Source organism: Aphelocoma coerulescens, chromosome 20, assembly GCF_041296385.1.
Source record: "Aphelocoma coerulescens isolate FSJ_1873_10779 chromosome 20, UR_Acoe_1.0, whole genome shotgun sequence".
NCBI lineage: Eukaryota > Metazoa > Chordata > Aves > Passeriformes > Corvidae > Aphelocoma > Aphelocoma coerulescens.
In genome coordinates this window covers 3,519,681-3,538,475 of record NC_091033.1, presented here as the reverse complement: position 1 = coordinate 3,538,475, position 18,795 = coordinate 3,519,681, and the positions used below count along the sequence as shown (strand labels likewise).

Genomic DNA, 18,795 nt, shown 5'->3' with positions numbered 1-18,795 from the left:
GCACAGGGTGTTGGAGCAGCTGCTCCTGCGGTCTCCTTGCAGGTCGAGCCCTGATTAAGCAAACGGAAGTTCTCCCGGCATCAGGGCAGCACAATTTGGCCATTAAACAACTAATTTGGTAGAGTCTTGCTCAAGCCCTGCAGGAAACTTTTCTTTTATTTTTTTTTCCTCAGGCTCCTTTATTTTTAAGGATTTAGGGTGCCTGATGAGCCGAGTGCTTAGATGAGAGAGGTAGCTGTATTTTGGGGAAGAGGGTGGCTTGAAACTCTGTCCCCAACCCTAATAATTTTATAGAGATGGTGTAGGACATCCAAGTGAAGACACTTTTTATTCCCCTGCTACTGTCTACTGGATGACATGATTTTCACTATTAATATGGAAAAGATGTTCAGTCTGATGTTTGGAACTACCTAGGCTTCACCTGAGTGACCATTTGCCCTTTACAGCCAGGTAGCCCTACCCCAGCACATCCAGCAGTTAGAGAAACATCCAAATAATGCAAAACTAAGAGACTCCAGTGTGGGAAACAAGGAAAAAAAAGTAAGGCAAAGGCAGTGGGAGTGAATACTGCCAACAGGAAAGTGCAGCTAAGCCAAGGGAAGGATTTGAAGGGTTTGAGGAAGGAGCAGAATTGCTGAAGGCAAGGAGAATAAATCGTTAATCTGAGAACTCTATTACACAGGGAATGCCCTGAGGAAAAGAGCAGAAACTCCATTTAATAGTGAAAAGGCCAAACCAGTGCTGCCAAGCCAGGCTCTGCTCTGCCCAGGGACTGGAGCCACAGCCCCTGCTCACTTCCAAGATGCTGCTATTTTTGCAACTTGCATCTGCTGGTGTTGCAGAGGCTTGTTTAAACCCGCCAAAGCAAAGGGAGCTTTACTCATGTGAACCCTGGGTCGGGCTCTTGGGTTTGGTTTTTTTTCTGGTTTATTCTTCTCAGTCTTACAGGACTGGTGTTCCCATGAGAGCGGGGTTTCACTTAATGCTGCCTCGCCTGTCGCATCGAGTGCGAGTCCCAAATGCTTTTACTGCTGCTTTACAGAGCTTTGTCTGGCATCGCCCACAGTGGATTTTGGCTTGTAGAGGTTATCACTGGTTTGACAGGTTTGTGTGGTTTGACTGCAGGAGCTGAGTTTTCAAGTGAATCAGCCCTCCAGGCCCCAAATTGACCCATAAATGCAGTAACCACCAGCAGCATTTAGCAGGAGGCAGCGCTCTCCCACGGTTATGGGACGGGATGGGGGAGCCAGGTGGCCTCTTGTTTTTTTCCAGATCTGTTTTTTTAAGGTTTGGACAAAAAATGAGATTTGTTTGACGTGTATATGTGATGTTTATAGTATAGCTGGAGAGCTGAATGCAGTCATTTGAGGACTTGGGCACACGCAGCAGATTTAAGGCAGGAGATGGTCGTAATCTGTTGCCTGTTGGGTTTTTTTCCCATTATAAGAGCTGGCTTATCCATACTTGTTCTGGGCTGGATTGTAAGCTTGCCTTTATCTAGTGACTATTTCCATATCTGATTGCTTGTTAGGAGTTAGGTATGAAATGTGTTTCGACAGACACTCCAGAGCAGTCCCTGGGGGCAGCGTCACTGCAGGTCTCTGGGAGTCTGTTCAACTTTTATTTTTATGGTGGAGTCTGCCTTAATTCATGCAGCGTTCAGGGAACGGCTGGAAAAACCTTTGTTTAGAGCGGGAGCAGCAGCCAGGAAGAAATGGTGAGCGATGATCCCACAGTTAAAGTGCAGCACGGAGAGGCTTGGGTTCAGTTCCTGGGTCTGCAAGCAATTTTCTGAGGCAGGACCTTGACCTTAGCACCGCTTTGTGTGTCAGCAGCTTATGTCCGACAGGACAATAGCGATTTCAGAGGTTTCAAAGCATTTTAAAGTGTAACTATCATGCCTTTTATTGGGCTGGGCAGTGGCATTTTTATAAGCCAAGCTTAAGGTTTGAGAATAATGCGTATTGAATTTCCTTGGCGCGCTCCTGGCCATGGGATTCTGGTGGCTGCAGCACGACTCGGGGTGTTGAAGGAGCACAGTCACAGGTGGCCAGAAGACCATTTAGAAGAACCAACACTTGCAGATCTTCAAAGCCAAGAGTCAGCATTCCTTCCTTACCTTCCCGTGGCAGCGGGATGCCGCAACCTGCCGGCGGGATGCTGCGTAGCCGTCCCTTTAACCAAACAACGCCGAGAAACCCCCGAAGTATTGACACCCGTCCCTGAGCTGAGCGGGGAGGAGGAGGAGGGACAGCTCGGACCTGTTGCAGGCCGGCAGGCAGGCTGTGAGTGCCGAGGGGGGAGCGGGCATTGTGCGGAACAGATGTGCCGGGCGCTGCCGCCGCGTGCCGGCTCCGTGCGCTGCTCCCAGCGCCAGGTGCAGCCATTGTTCCCCGTGGTCCCCATTCAGCCGCCCTCGGCTGCCGCTCCGCGCCCGCTCCCGCATTGTTCCTCCAGGAAATTAGCATTAAAAACCCATCCGAAACCCCCACGTCCCTCAACTGCAGGTGACTGTTATTGGCCCCAGCTGCCACCCTTGTGCTTGATTACTTCCATATGGGGCTGTGGCAAGATGTAGGATCCACATATTGATTTTTTTTTTTTTTAATATTTTTCTTCTGCTTTTTTATCCCCCCCCCCGACCTTTCAGCTTCAACAAAACCCTGAAATCTATTAAGCCCCCGATAGGCTCCAGTTGCTGTTACAACTGGGATGAACATTTTACAAGCAAAGCTAATTACACCCTCTCTGCTTTCTTCCTTTCTTCAGCCCCCACCCCATAAATGTAAAATAACCAGAGGGCAATTGGTAGTAAATTAAATCTTTGCAGTGTCCTGAGAGGAGGTTTCCTTGCTAGCAGGAAGAAGTCTGCTGGGCTTTAGATGTTTTGTTATTTGGGTTTGGCCTTGGTTTTTGGGGTTTTTTTTTGTGCTAGAAAATGGGAAACTCTGGCATACTGCTGTGACACACCTATTAAAGGGACACACAGATCCCGACCTGGGTCTGGATAGAAAAGGAAAACATAATTGAACAAGTGGGATGTTAATTTGTGAGTGTGGTCAGCTCTTGAGAGGAGCCAAGGAGAAACTCCATGCCAACTGAGGTTACAAATTTCTAGGAACGATGTGGTTTTCTCCTGGTACGATTTATCTACAGGGCAGCAGGTTCCATGAAAGCCCAAACCTCCCAAAATCTCTCCTGGTGGTAGTAGTGCTAGCAGAGAGGCATGGAGCATCCTGGATTTTCCTCAAGACAAGATGGGCTGCAGTTGGTAAGAGGAGAGAGGGAGGGAGGGAGCATCCCTTGCTGCCCTACCTGGGCCTTGGAAATGCACCTGCTCTGCAGGGGCACTGAACATCTCCGGTGGGGAGCACAGGTAGGTCCACACAGCCCTGACCTCCTTTGTGCCAGGCAGGAGGAGAGGAGGGTGGCAACTCGTGCCCGTGCTGGAGGCATCAGGCAGAGCTTCCCTCTGTGCCTCTGCCCGAGCAGCCTGGGTGCCAAAGCTCTGTCCCTGGCCCCAGGTCGGTTGGTCTGTTGCACCTCTCTGCAGAAATGCTGTGGTTCCCTTACCCAGCTGGGACTCCCTAAAGGTTGTGCTGAGGAAGGTTGTGCTGGAGGCTCCTGACAGAGCAGCTCCTGAGGGGGTGGTGGTCCTTGGAGCACCATGGCCGAGGTGTTCCTGCTCCTGCCTGGGCCTCAGGGGGCTGCTGAAGTTGAGAGCCTACCAGAGCCTTGTGAGCCTCAGCTGTTACAGCTTGGGAGGCCATTCCTCTGGCAATCATCACCTTTTGTGTCTTTGCATTCTTGGTGGTGCCCCAGCAGCCCCTTCCATGGGATCTCTTGTGTTCCTGCTGGTGATGCACTGAGCAGTTCGTGCTGAGACCTGGCAGGGCAGCGTGACAGTGGTGCTGCAGTGTCCCATCATGGAACAGAGACAGATTTCTAGCTGGAAATGATCCTAGAAATGCCCCTCCCTCCTCACATGAGGACATGGAATATATATTCATAATGGAGAATGACGTTTTGTTCAGCAGTGTCCTGGCTAGTCTGGAATTAGATGCTGCAGTGAGACTTTGCTCAGATACGAAAGTCTTTGGGGATGGCTGGAGTTTGGTTGGTTGATCTCAAGATTACAAATGCAAACTTATTTATGGATAGGGAGTGGATTTGCCCTGAGGCTTTGTGTCTCAGCATTGGTGCTCCACCATTTGTCAGGTTGACCTTCACCATGAGCTCCATCCTCTCTTTGACAGGTGGGACCCACCAATGTAGATTGTGAGGATTTAAGATAAAAATTCTGGTTGCTATCTGAGAAGATGTGTTCAGCTGAAATGCTTGGTTTATTTACTGCACGTACCTCCTTCCTGATCCAGACCTCTCCTGGCTTGGCTGCCTGGCATGGACCACCCAGATCTTCCTGGGAAGCATCTGTGCAGGTGCAGTGGTGGTGAAGGTAGTGGACTTGTAAAAAAAATTCCAGCTCTTTGGGGTGCTGTGCAGCCTGGGGGGAGCCACCAGGTCCAGCGGGTCAGAAGGTGGATGAAGGAGGCAAGGCAACCTAACAGAATATCTCAAGCGATTTTCCTCAGACTTGTTTTAAACCCTTCAAAGTCAAATCTCAAACTTAGGGGGTTTCTTCTCCCTAATTAAATTAACAGGCCATATGGTGTTTACTGTGAGTGCCTGCAATATGGAAGGAGCTACCTCCTGGATCACTTTCTTTTTTCAAAAGCTGCTGCTTTACCTGATGTCACTGTTCTGAAATGTTCTTTTCAGCAGTGGGCACAAGGGGTTATTTCTGCCACCTCAGTGCTGTTGGTGTCACCTTCTGACCCCAGGGTTGAGCTGGATCATAGCCTGTTTCTGCAGCTTTCTTTGTTTTTTCTTGGTTTTTGTTAAGCCATTTTGCTGCTTAGTGGGGAGTGTGTATAAATTGGGTTTTTTCATGCTTTTTCACATGCAGGTGATGATTCTTGTTCTTGGAGCTGAGGAGAATAGAAAACAACTCAGGGTGGGTTTTTTGGGGGGTGCTGGTGTTTTCTTTTAACAACTGGTACTATTTTTTTTCATTGAGGGTAACATGACTATCTCAGGAATATGTGAAACTGCAAGTTTTGGAGAGTTTTGTTCTTTATTAATGGGCTGGTTTTAAACAACTTACTTTGCATGTGCTGCTTTTATCTTTGTATGCAATCTGGAGGAGGAAGTGAAGACCTTGAGGAAGAAAATCTTTGGGTTTTTATAAGATCCTTGCACTTAGCTGAATAGGAACTAGGGTAAGAATCTCTAAACCTGTAGGAGAAGTCAAGGAATGGAAAATCTCAGATTTTGCTGTCTGTTTTGAGCTGCCCTCACTCATTTAGTAGGGGTTTTTGGTAATCATCATTCTCATGTGTGAGTGCCCTTGCTGTGAGCTCATCCTGCATCTCTCCAGTGGTGTAACTTAACCTTTCTCTGCAGTTTCTCACTTGTTGGCGCATCTTTTCCGTAGGGGCAGGGTGAGCCTTCATCTCCAGCCAGGCTCAGCTTGTTGTGGGGTGTTTGAGCTCCCAGGAACAGATCCATTTGTGGCCGCTGAAAACACTCTGCCACATTAGCATATTCCTGCAACGTATGCTCCAAGGGTGTTTCTTTGCAGAGAAGCCTCTCTAAAGATAGCATCGTGAAGTTCTGTGTTGTCAACCAGGGACACTTGATCTAAAAAACAACATTTGATACACAGACAAGGTTTGCAAGTGCCATCTGGATTCTGGGAGATGAGCTAGGTTGTCTCTGTTTTGCATACACTCACTCAGGAAAAAAAAAAAAAGTGTGTGCAGGCAGATGAATTCTTCAGAATCACCTGAGCAGAACTGTTTAGTCCACATGAGTGTCCTCAGTGACATGGGACACCAGTGTAATGCCATACCACTGGCTATCACATCCCCGTGGACCTTCTTAGGGTGCTGGAAATAATTCTGTAGTTCAGTGATATATTATTGAAACCCAGGTGGAATCGATTGAAATTCTCTCACACCAGTAATATTTTAATCTCCTATCCAGCATACTGCAAGGCAGAACCTGCAAATGATGCAAAGCCCTGCAGAAATGGGCATCTTTTTAGGGAGGTGGGAATGCAGGGAACGCAGATGTCTTTGTCTGGCTTCAGTTCTGCCTGGTGGAGAGGCTGTCCTCAAACCCATGCCAGCACTGAGAGAAAGCTGAACACCATGAAAACCTAAAGTAGCCCTGGGTTGAACAGCAAACTCCCTGTCCACATCTTCCCAGGGATATGTAGCTTATAGAATGTATTTTCCTTCAGGGCCTATTTCTTGACTTTCTAGTTATCCTCTCATATGCAAATCTAATTTGCCTAATGGGCTGGTGAGTGTAATTGAAAGGCAGCCTGCACTTACACGATAGTGAAAAGTCTCACCTGTGCCCAGGCACAGATGGGGCTCTGCCTCACTGCTGCATCATTAGAGGAAATTTATAGGCACTGTGGCACAGGCTTTGCTGTGACCAGGGGACGAAAACAGCAGTTCAGAACAAACTTGGGGGTTTGCTGGGTTGTTTTGTGTCCTGGTCTTGCAGTTTTGGCAATTGAGCTTTTGGGGTTTTTGTCTTTCCCCTGTACTCCAGTTGATGGGGAGCAGGTTCATGCAGTTCACTGGTAACTACCTGAGGATAACCCTGAGAATGATGGGTTGGAAAGTCTTGTCTGTGCTGTGTTGCAGTGGGATGGGTTGAAAGCAAGTGCAACAGCTGCTGGGCCAACCTTCACTCTCCAGTCCCCGTGCATTACTGAATCTCCAGAGGTTATCCATGGAAATTCTCCACCTCTGCTGCCCACGAGAGGGAGGGGAAGGAGGCACAGCAGAAACAGTCACTGCTCTGATCCATCTCTGCTGGGATCATTCCCTGAACAGATCAAGAACTTGTGGGTCCCCCATCCCTGGCAGTGTTCGTGTCCCAGTTGGGCAGGGCTTGAAGTAACCTGGTCTGGTGGAAGGTGTTCAGAGGGTTGGAACAGGGTGATCTTTAAGGTCCCTTCCAATCCAAACCATGCCATGATTCTGAATAGTAACTATTGATGGTTCTCCTGTCCATCCTGATCTCTCTGTGCCTGGACTCTGCAGGAGATGCTGGCTTGTGGTGCTCCAGCTGTGTAGGGGCCCCTCTACATCATCAGGCCCCTACACCCCTCCAAAACACACCCCTAAACGCATTCCTCCTGTGCTTCCAGCTCCGTGGAATGGTGGAAAGCTCCCACATGCTGGTCAGGCTTGGGGCACAGAGGAAGAGCAATTTGTGTAGTGGTGTGAGGAGTGTTTTTAAGAGGCAGAATTGTCGTCTTGGCAGGGCTCCTGTGTGTGCCATTGATGGCAGGGACTATTAGCTGGGCAGCACGGAATGCACTTAGCGCCCAAGTGAATGAAGTGAGCTCTCCACAGAGCCAGGGAGCTGGGGAGTCATTAGTGAGGCTTGGCTACCTCAGGAATATCAGCAGGGCAGTGAGAAGGGTGTTGGTGTTGGCAGCACTGCCAGCACTGTGCCAGGGCTGCCTGGGAAAGCCACCCTGGCTGTGTGGGGCAAGGGACACTCCTGGTCACAGAATCTCAGGGTGGGTCAGATTGGAAGGGACCACAGCGGGGTTTCTGGTCCTACATCCCTGCTCCAGCCGGGTCATCCTGGAGCACATGGCACAGGGTTGTGTCCAGACAGTTCTGGAATTCCTCCAGTGAGGGAGGTATTTGCCCTCTCTGGGCAATCCCACACAGTAAAGAAGTTCTTCTTCATGTTCAGGTGGAACTTCCTGGGCATGGGTTCCTGCCTGTTCCTCTTGTCCCCACAGAGCTGAGTCTGGTCCCTGCTCTGACTCTTCCCTGCAGACACTGACAGAGGGATGGAGTCCCCTCTGGCACTTGGTAGGAGGTTGTAAATAAAAGGGATGAAAGAGACTTCCCAAATCTTTCCCAAATTCCTCCTTGATTTCTTGGACAACTTGCCCGGTTTTGGATAAAGTCTGGTGGAACTTTGGCCCTGGAGCTGGCTGGCAGTGGTGAGCTCCTGCTCTTCAGCTTCCATCCGGAGAAGGGCGACTCTGTGTTAGACTGCTTTGTATTTGGAAATGGTATGACTTCAGGGACCCAAGGGAGATGTTTTTCTGTATCCTTCCTTGATTGCTTCATTTTGGGTTTGTGGTAGAACTTGGTTAGTGGTTTGTTTTGCACTGGATTTGGTTTCTGTTTTGTTTTTGCTAAAATGACCATTGTTTTCATCTAAACTGGCCCCTCTGACTGTGAGCTTGGGGACTGCTTCCTTCTCCAGATCAGGATTTGTACCTGGTCTGTGCTTAACAAACATGTTTGTTGTTAGTTGTTTGGGTTTTTTTTTTCTAGTTTAATATAGGCTTTTGTAATAGCTTTGGGTGTCCTTGGTATTATTTGTGCCTCTCTGTGGTCACATTGGTTGTTATGGATTAAATGTGGTTTTCTGCCTTGAGATCTCGCTTCTTTCAGAAGTGACCTTGCTTTTTTTAATTGCTGTTATTTACAGTTATTGGTAGTGGTGCTTGAGCTGCTGGCACTGGTGCTTTGGGTCTGCCTGGTATGCAGAGACTTTTTTTACCCCAGTTTGTGTTTTACTCATTTTGAGTACTCTTTACTCACTGGGTACCCCTACCCTGAAACCCCAGACCTGCTGTTCCTGTTCTCATTAGCCCACATCCCTGTGTGCTCAGTGATATTTGTGATGCTCTAAGAAATCCAGATTTGCTCAGTACTCGTTGTTTTCTGAGGTCAGTGCTGGTTTTAAGGTTGATTTATAGTGTTGGGGACCAAATCATCAAGCAGCAGGGTTTGGAAGATGGAGGACAGTGAGAGGGATGTCTTCTTAAATGGTTTTAAAGCTTGACTTACAACTCCTCCTGTATGTCTTTAGTAGTCAGGTTTAAAGCTCCCAAATCTTCAGTTACTGGGTGATTTTAAGGTGGGTTCGAATTCATCCTTTTATTTTAAACGATTTAATGATTTTCAAGCTGTTTCCCTTTTTTCTTGTGTTGCAAAAACCTCCGAGGTGCTCCAGGCTGCCTCTGCCCTGCAGTAGGAATCCCTGGGATGTGCCAGGCAGAGCAGTGTGGCACTGGGGACCTGTCCACGTCATGGACAATGCCTGTGTTTGTTGTACCCAGTGAGGCAGGATCACTGTGGAGGTGCAATCCAATCTCAGGGATGCCCAGGGAAGGGGACATGTTTCACAGACAAGGCTGTCTCTCCCAAAGGAGCTGCTGCAGCTGAAGGATTTCTGGGTTCTCTGATGACAAAAAACTTGAGTAAGCCTTGCTGCCCTCATAACAGCCTGTGGGAGCTTTTGTGCAGACCATTCACATCCCTGTAGGAACTCGTCCTGCATGTGGCCAAACTTAGCCCCAGCAGCTAACTGTGAGCAGAGGCACAAGGGTGGGCAGGATCTGAAGTGCCAGGAGCTGTGGGTTTGGGATCTGAGCTCACCTGGCACTGTGATAAGGGGTGTCACACCATCCCTCAGCTGCTTGGGGTTAAAAATGCACCAGGAGGTGCAGTGGCCTCTCCTTGATGGGATGCTTTTCTCAGAGGAAACTCCCAAAATGATTGTCCTTGGAGAGGCAGGGTTTCATCCCGCAGTGAGCAGAGCGGGACCGCTGGTGGGAAGCTTTCAGCAAAGGGGTCACTGTGCTGACCCAGAAACAGCATCCTTCTCTGCACCTCCTAAGTTTCTTATGGAATTGGCTAGAAAATGCCCTCCTTTTCCACAGCTTTTCCTACTGAAGCTGAGAGCTGGGATATAAAACACCAGGCAGTGAAAAAGGAGGGTCGCTGACCTGGTGACCATCCCTTTTGGGATGAACCAGACTCACAGTGTGGAAGCTGCAGGACTCCCCTGGGAAGGGGCTTCTCCTGGGGAAGCCATGGGAATGCCAGAGCTGCAGTGCTCACCTGGATTTCCTGGAGCAGCTCAGCGGGGAGAAGGGCAGTGCTGCAGAGTGGGAGCTGTGGCCTCGCTGGGTGTGCTGCACCGGCGGCTGTCAGCTCCTGCTGGGATCTGCTCTGTGCACATTGCCCTTTCCTCTTTTGTTAAAGGGTGGACTTGGACAGTGAGGAGGCTCAGGGTCCTATATGGAGTTTGTGGAGTGGTGGTGGGATGAATTTGTGGCTTAAATCTCTTCTGATGGATTTTCAAGCCACAGACGCTGCTTGGATTCCTCTAATTGCAGCATCCCTGTGAGAGGCTCTTGTGCAGGAGAAGCTGCAGAGCAGCCAGAACCCTCTGGGAATGCTCCTCTTGGGTGAGACAACCCTGTAGCCTCCCTGAGGCTCCTCCAGAGCCCAGCAAGGGCTGCAGTGGTGGTGGCCCTGTGCTGGATCCTCCATGGGGAGCTGTGGATTCCTTGTGCAGTTCCTTGGGTCATTCCTAAGAGCCTGCTCCCGCAGCTCTGCTTTTCCCAAGCCTGTTTAAATCAGTGGATGCATTCCTGTTGACTGTTTGGAGCTGCAGAGAGCCCCTCAGAGCTAATTAGTAATTAGAGGATGCCAATTAACCAGGGTTCCCCAGGCTCTGCTGCTTTGCTGGTACTGCTGGGTCAGAGAAGGAGGGAACAAAATGGAGCCCAGTGCGAATGTGTTTCATCTGGAGAGCAGAAGGGTGGAGCTGCTTGTTAAATGGCCAGCAATCCAAGTTTTAAAAGGATTTATGAGGGCTAGATAAAATCATGTCCTAAAGGCTGTCTTGAAGCCTCTGTTAAGGTGGAAAATGCTTTCTAAACTTAGAGCTTGTTTCACTGTGTTTCCCCTCGTTTGGACCTCCCAGAATTTTACAGGTACAAAAGTTCCAGATTTGTTTACTCCATGGTGTTTAGCCTAAGCAGAATGAAAAACAGATTTGCACTCCCAAAATGCCAGTGCTCAGTGGTTCCTCTATATAACCTGTGGATTACACGCCTGCTCACCTAGGGGAAATGTGGTCCCCGAACTGTGGCAGTGTTTAAGGAATGCTCCTGAGGGAAACAGGCTTTTGCTGCCATTGCCAGGGGAGACTTGATCATTCAACCATGAGTTTCCCACTTGTTGGATCACTTCTTACTCTCTGGTGTAAACTTGGTGTTCACTGGACCCCAGAGGGGCAAATCCATGGCCTTGATGCTTTGGGCAGGGAGCAATTTCAGACCTTTTGGGGGTGTAACCCCTTAAAGCCACCTCTTAAAATTACTTTTTCTATCTAAAAAGTAGCTGAGATGGAAAAAGTGCTGCTTTTATTTTATTTTTTTAATATAAACATGATTAACTCAAGTCTTGCTTTCTCTCTACACAAAATATACAGTGAGTAAAACTCAAGCTCTCTTTTCCCCGCATGTAGAAGCCCCGCAAAATAATCATTAAATAATAAAAAAAAAATAATAATCTTTGATAGCAGGCTGTTGCTCCAAGCCTTTCTCCACGGTATCCCTTCTGTATGTGTTGTGTCTGGGCTCCACCAGCCTCGGGAGCCGTTAATCTTCCTGGTGTTTTCTTCCCTGCGGCAAATGAGGCACAGATGTTCCCATCTGGAAACTTTGCTCCCGCCACCGTTGTTTCAGTCAGAGGCTTTGGAGAGCACTGCAGCAGGCTGAGACTTTTAAGAACTAATTTTTTGCCATGATTGTGATAATTGCCTGTTTGATATCTGTAACTGCTTTCATTTTTCATTCCGAGCGCTTTAGCCCAAGGAGTAAATAGTGCGGAGGAGGAAATATTTCTTAATATTGTTATAGGAGTGGGTGATTTATAAAATAAAAAATAGTCTTGATTCTGTAATGTTAAGTGGAACAATGAATTAATGAAAAATTACCAAAATACTTAGCAGTAACTAAGCAAATGAATTAGTGAGCAACTCTGGCTTTGCTGAACGAGGGCCCTGTCCCGGGCTATAACCCAGCCAACAGGGTGGTTTGGGAAGGCTGGATCACTCCCCTCAATCCCCAAGGTGCTTCTGGTCCTAAAACTGCAATGCAGGCCTTGGTTTCCAGGAATATACTCTCCTGGGCTATATCCAGGAGTATATCCCTCCCTCCAGGGTGGCTGTCTCTAATGGGGGCAGAGCAATCAGCTGGTGAGGATGAGGAGGGTCCTGTGCCCTGGGGCACCATGGGCTCCCTGGCAGAGCTCACAGCATCCCTTTGAGACAGTGATGAGCAAAACCTGCTGGAAGGGACATCAAGGGATGAACTTGGGTCCCCAGAACTTATTTGTAGGGGTGCTGGTGGTGTGGGAATGGAATGGCTGCGGTGTGGTGGTTAGAGCAGCAGCAGCTCCTGGGTGGAAATGGCTGTCAGGGCAGCTTTCATGCTCTGAGTAACAATTCCCTGCCTCCTTCATGGAACAGAGAGCAGGAGAATGGGGATTACCACAGCAGAGTGGTTTGTGTTCTTGTAGAAGCAAGATGACCAGAATTTGGGGGCTTGAGGTATGACAGCTCTGGGGCGTGTTGGATGTGATAGTTTGTGGGGTGAATCCTGCATCCATGGGTTTGGTCCTGGCCTGAGTCCATGGCCCCAGAGGAAAGCAGAGCTCAGGAGGCAGGAATGCCATGCAGGCAGGCTTGTGCTGATGGGTCTGACATGGCCATGGCACAGGCAGAGCTGGAGCTGCAGCCGCCTTGTCTGGGTGGGAACTGCTCCGAAATCCAACCTGTGCTACCGCTGAGTTTGTAGAGCCAGGCACATTAATAGGATTTTATAAAAATCACTGAAGGGCAAGACGGATAAAGATCTGCAGTCTGCCTTCAGGAATAAATTATTAATCTTATTTCCCTTATTAACTGCTTTCTGGACTGCTTGCAAACGATAACATACTTTGCTCTTTCAAGTTCTTCTATCTGAGTTTCACATTGAATTGAGATTTAAAGTGAAACAGCTGTGTGTGGGAGAGGACTAGATGGCAATGGAGATACACGCGTTTATTTTTGATTTATAAAATGCCTATCCCAGGCTCAGCAGCTCCCTCCTGTGTGATGCAAGGCTCTCCTGTGAGGTGCCGAGCCCTCTCCACTCCCACAGCATCTTACAGCTCAGGAGCCGGCATGTGCCATAAACCCAAGCTAAATGGGGTAAAAATAGGCCGATCACATGGAGTGGAGGAAGTATCTGTGCAGTGCCATGAGTTACCCACTGCCACAGATGCTGTAGTATCATCTTGGCCAGCTCTGTGGTGTGGAGGGAGGAGGAGGGACAAAGACCTTGTGTGACCAGGCCTTGCTGGTGACCTGGTTCTGCCACGCACTCGTGTCCTGCAGTTCTGGTTGTAAATGACCTTCTGTTGACTCAAGCAAAGAAAGACCTCTAGAAACCACCCCTCGTGCAAATAAATGTCGGTATTTGTATAGAGAAGTCATCTTGACTACAAACCTCCCAACGTCTCCAAATTGGGACAGACCCAACCATCCTTTTTTTCCCCCAAAAGCTGCTGTATTGGCTGCCTTGTTCCTGATGCTTATCTTCAGTCTTCCCCCTCCATCGCTTTTTGATGCAGCGATGCTGCAAAAAGATAAAATATTACTTTTCCCTTGACGATGTGATTTGAGTTTGAGCTTGGGGGAAGCTGTCTGGAAGCAGGTGAGGGAGGGAATTGCGGTGGAGAAGCAGTAAATGGCATCTTCTGGAAGCCTGAGTAATGATGCTCTTACTTTGCATGTAGATCACCTCTCATCTGCATGCCTTGGAGAACTGCAAAGGTGCTCTACAGATGGCTTAGAGCCATCAAGGGGAGGGAAAGGCAACCTTGGAGCAGAGGAAAGATGTTAATAAAATTAAAATGTAATTCTTCCCATTTCTCAGTTCCTAAATGTGAAAAATATTAGCTTGGTGGAGACTGAAAACAGATGGTGAGCAGTTGGAGCAGATAAGCATGTTATTCAAAATAAACATTCGCCAAAGCTGGGGAGGTGGCGAACCATATTTCATTTCACCCTATTTACATTATCGGGTCAGGTTACACTGATGCTGCCTCTCGTCTGCATGCAGACGATCAACAGGGACCCTGTGATGAGCCAAGTGCAGCACATCCCCCTCGCTGGGGACGCTGGGGCTGGCATGGCTGGCCTTGGGCATTTTTCCCTGGCCTGTCCTCCAGGATGATACATTGAGCTGCTTGTAGATTTATAGAATTGTGTGGGTCAGAAGGGGCTGTTAAAGGTCTGTCCCTCCTTCGTTTCCCTGTTTCCAGTGGCCTCTCTATCCATTTAGCCAAGTTTGGCACTGCTTTATCTTAAACCAGGAACTCTGATCCATGTAAACGGTGGGGAAAAGTTCCAAGGACTGTTTGTAGGAAGGGGTCATTTTGCTGACTTTTAGGCGATCTATAGTTCATGCCTCCAGTCTGAGTGCTCACCTGAGGTGTCAGGGCCAGTGGAAGGAGAGGTGTGGCTGGAGTGTGGCTGATCTCCCTTGCTTTGGGGGATGTTCTGGGATAGCTGGATCACCTTTGGGGTGTCTGTTTGTCCACTGGCTCTGGAACAAGCTCAGACCTGGCTCGTGGGTGAGCAAAGAATTTTTCCTGTTGGACCTAAGCTTGGCTGCTGTTACTGGGACAGTTCTCCAGTCTCTTGCTCTCAAGAGGCAGGTATGAATTTGGGGCTTTTAACTTTCTGAGGTGAGGAGAGGCTTTTTAGGTTATTAATATGTTCTGCCTCTTCTAGATGAAAGTTGGAAACATCTGCTTTGATTAAGCCTCTTCTTTCTGTCTGAAACCATTACATGCTTTCCCTCCTGAGACTGAAGCACTGGGCAAACCCTTGTACACAGCCTTTTGCTCAAAAAATATCTTTGTTAATTTACAGGTTTGCAATGTAACCACTTGGTGATCAAAGCTTTGCTGACAAGGTCTGATTTTGAGCCTGTTCTCCATCCTGCAAGCTGCCAAAGAGCAAAGCAAACCCTTACCTGGGCATGGCTGCTGGTGTTGCAGGGCTGTCTCATGTTTCATGTGGTTTTTCTCTTATTTCTTCCAAGATATTTCTTCATGGTTTAACATCTGCAGAAAGCTGGAGAGCTCGAGTCTGGCACATGGGTTGGTGAGAGGCAGTTCTGACTCTTTGCAGCTCATTTACAAATGAGAGCTCCAAAGTCACTCCCAGGGCAGGCAGGTTCATCCATCCTTCTTAACTCTCATGCCAGGGAATTGAGGGGAATCCTACCTGTGCATCAGGAATGGCTTGAAGATATCCACATTCCTGCTGTAGGAGCCCTCCAAACACCCAGCCACAGGCTTTAAATCCCTGTCCCGTGAGGGAGGAGGAAAGCTTTGCTGTCTCAAGCTGATAGCAGGGTTTAAACCTGCACATACTCCATGTGCTCGCTCAGGGATTAAATTGTGCCCATGCAGACACTACAGTGTAAATTCAGATAAAGCATCCACGTTTTCTGCACCGTAGCAGTGGCTCTTCCTCTCTTCCCTTGGTCTCAGCAAATCCATGGCTCTGCCATGGAATCTAGATTGAGGCTTTCTCTTGAGCAGAGGGGAGCACCTCCTGATACTGCCTTGAACTATGTTTTGGACTTTGGGAAGAGGATGAGGAGGAGACCATTTGTGTCTGTCTGCCTCTGTCACTCTTCTCCAGTTCTTTATCTTGCTTTTTTGGGGAAGGTAGCATCCCGTTCTCCTCATGCCCTGTTTTTACTTCTTTTTCATCACTTAGTTTATTCTCTAATTGCCAAAGGAATTTAAGGATTAATTTAAATTCCAGTGTACTTGGGATACTCCCTAACTGGTTGCTGGTTTTTTTTTCCCTTTTCTCAAGCCCACAGGCATGAAGAGATTGATAAAGCAGCTTCTTTATGCAGTTTATAGTGCAAGTAAATGCTGGCCGTTTGTCAGGGGCTACCTGTCCCAGCAACACTCTCTCTGTACTAAGCACCATAGGTGGAAGACTTCTTTAAAGAACATAAACAGGATAAAATCTGTCTCGAGTTGGTGTTGAAACTGCCCCCTCTGAAATGTGCTGTGGTGCTGGAGAGCTGGGAATGCAGGAGTGGGACTTCTCTGAGGATCTGTCGAGACCCCAGATTTTCTCTTGCCATCTTGTCCCGTTGTCTCACTTTGCTCTTTCTCCTCTCCAGAAAGGAAAGTCATCAGCTGCACTTAATCCTGACATATGTTCCTTTTTAATTTGTTACGCCAGGATGGGAACTGGAGCAGCGAAGGAAATCTGGTGCACACCGACAGCCAGAGCGGAGACAGATGAACCCAGGGCCTTGCAGCGTGTCAGGGAGGGAGGGCTCCAGGTGTACTCACAGCTCTGGGGCTTTCTAGTCTCTTGCACACCTGGGCTCCTTAAATGGGACACATGAATATATAGGGCAGGAGCACAGCCTGGTCTGTGCCTGCAGCTGCCCGTGCCCAGCCGGCAGCTCCGGCGTCTGAGATCTGTAACTCAGCGCTGCGAAATCTGTGCTGCACAGCCCGCCACTGCTGGGAGGAGATGGAATTCTTGCACGGAGCCAAGACTAAAACAGCATCTCATTGGGTTTTGCTCTCTCTGAGTCGTCTTCCCATGTGAAACTCCAGTGTGTCTGAGGCCGGGAAGGCAGCTCTCCCGCCCAGGTGTCCACGTCGCTGCCGCCTCCTCCCCTGGTTACCCTGGGCAGGTCCTGGTGCAAAGCTGAGCACACGTCACTGCAAAGTTTGGACATTTGGCAGCTTGGCAGCCAAAGTGTTGTGCCATAAACATGTCTGGCCTGCTTCTGCAGGCACTGCTTGAGAAGTAGCAACAGCATTTGGGTTTCTAATCCAGGTAAAGCTTGGAAGGAGGAGTTTCCGAAGGAAAACAGTGCAATGTTTCCAGTTTGGGCAGGTGTCTTGCTCTGGTACTTGGAGCATTCAGTCATTGACAACAATTATTCTTGTTAGACTATCATCCAAAATACGTGATGGCATTTGACTCTTTAGGTGAGTGATACAGCTGAGTGACTTGTACACGTTTCAAGGAGCATCTCTGCGTCCTCCCTGCGCATCTGGAGGCAGCACTGAAAAGCTGCTCTTGGTGAGCCAGTAAATATTTCCAAGTGGTGGAAGTGAAAGAATGAGACTAGGAAGGCAGCCTTTCTCCAGGGAGCAGCTCACTGGCTCAGTTTTAGCCCCAGGTCAACTCAAGGCTGACTCAAGCCCTTGGTCACAGCCTGGTTTGCTCACATGATTCTCATTAAATGGATGTGTTTAGGCTAAAAATGAAGAGCTTCAGAAAGATGGTTTTTGTCTGCATTTATAGATGCCCCAGGTCATTAGCAGGAAGCTTTTAAATTTAACAATCCTGTTTGCTTCTTGTCTGTTGGAGTGGGCTTGGAAAAGAAGGTGTTGGCTTCTTGTGGGCTTCAGTTTTGGTGTCTCACACAGTAGCTGGTTTTATTTTGGGGTTATAAATTCCATGTGAAATTTATCTTCCTCCCTGTAAATTAATCAAGTTAGTTCTGCTTTCTTAATGTGCCCTAGGAACATTTTAGGAAGGAATTGGAGAAAACTCAAGGATTTCATGCTCTCCAGAGTATGGCAATACCAGGTTGGCCATGTACACCTGGGAAATGGGGTTTCATGGGAAGAGGGAGAAGAAGAGGAGGCAGGTGGTGACAGTGGGTGCCTGGATGGTCATCACACAGCTGACACCAAGTGCTGGACAGGCACAATTAGTGCTGTTTTTATAGAAAAATTTGGGTCATTTAGCAATGTTTCCCTTCCTTGCCTGGGTGAAGGAACCCAGACTTTCTGTGGTAGAAATACCCATTACTTTGTGCACAAAATCAGCTCTCTCACTGTTTTGCTGCATTTCTTTGGAGAGGAAAGAAAGTCGGGGGGTTTTCCCTGCTCTTGCTGATAAACTCACCTGCCTGGAATAGGTGCCTACATGTATAAATGATGTTATATTCCTACATCAGTGCATGGTTATTCATCTGAACATCATATTCGTGCATGGAAATGTCAGGGAGAGTCTGCACATCAGGGTTCAATTGTATGGAAGTTGGACCACATGTCTAGTAGTTTGCAATATGGGATTAATGTAGTTATTACATGTTAAAATTAATAGTAGTTTCCCTTGGCTTCAGTATCTCCCCACTTCATGAAAGCAAAGCCTAGAATTTTTTCCTTTTCTTGAAAGCAGGCTTAGACAAATGAAGACACAAATGTTCTGGGACGTGGATTTTGTAGTGATTCCAACTCAAGTTATTCCACCTGCCCTGACAGGGCAGGAAAACATGGATTTTCAGTGTGTGTCATCCCTGCTTTCCCTTCCTGCAAACAGCAGAAAGAAATGCTGGGAATAATGAAGTTCATTTGTTACCTCGCTGGCATTCCCCATGACTTGCCATAAGGAAAATAAATGAGGCAGCTCGGTGGCAGAGCAGGTGCTGGGGCTGACAGAGCAGATCCCAGGCAGCAACACGAGGGCTCAGGTGCCAGTTTGTGTCTTCCCTGCTCTCGAAAGCAGCGTTTTTGTTGTTGGGAGTCGAGAAGTAGCAGGTTGGTGTTGTATTTCAGTGCAGAAGTTTGCACCTATTCAGTGCTCTATGGGAATGCAGCATTTAATTGTTTTGCCCTGGCTCAAAAGCTGAGTTTCTTGCAGCTGACAGGTACTGGTAAGAGGTGTGGATAACAAATTAGATGGTAATGGTCCCAAGCCCAGCTTGCATGACTGGAGAGAGGTGAAAGTTGAGTTGAGCTCCTTCACAGCCTGAGCTGGGGTGCAGCTGGACGTGGTGGGGACCCGGCCACGTTCCTGGGTGGAACAAGCTGCTCCCATCTCGTGAGTGAG

At 48.3% G+C, this 18,795-nt stretch overlaps 1 protein-coding gene across 7 annotated transcripts in view; it reads left to right on the top strand.

The window, feature by feature from the left end:
• The window catches only part of CBFA2T2 (CBFA2/RUNX1 partner transcriptional co-repressor 2), a 60,149-nt gene that overhangs the window by 23,627 nt on the left and 17,727 nt on the right, over positions 1 to 18,795 (top strand). The window contains exon 2 of one of the 7 annotated variants that reach the window (XM_069034169.1): positions 16,174 to 16,940. The exons of 5 other annotated variants lie outside the window; for them this stretch is intronic. In XM_069034169.1, coding sequence (XP_068890270.1) covers positions 16,922 to 16,940 — 19 coding nt within the window. In that variant the 5' untranslated portion in view covers positions 16,174 to 16,921. Of the gene's footprint in view, positions 1 to 5,213; positions 5,280 to 16,173; positions 16,941 to 18,795 lie in introns of those variants that run through there. One more of the 7 variants, XM_069034173.1, reaches the window with a different exon arrangement.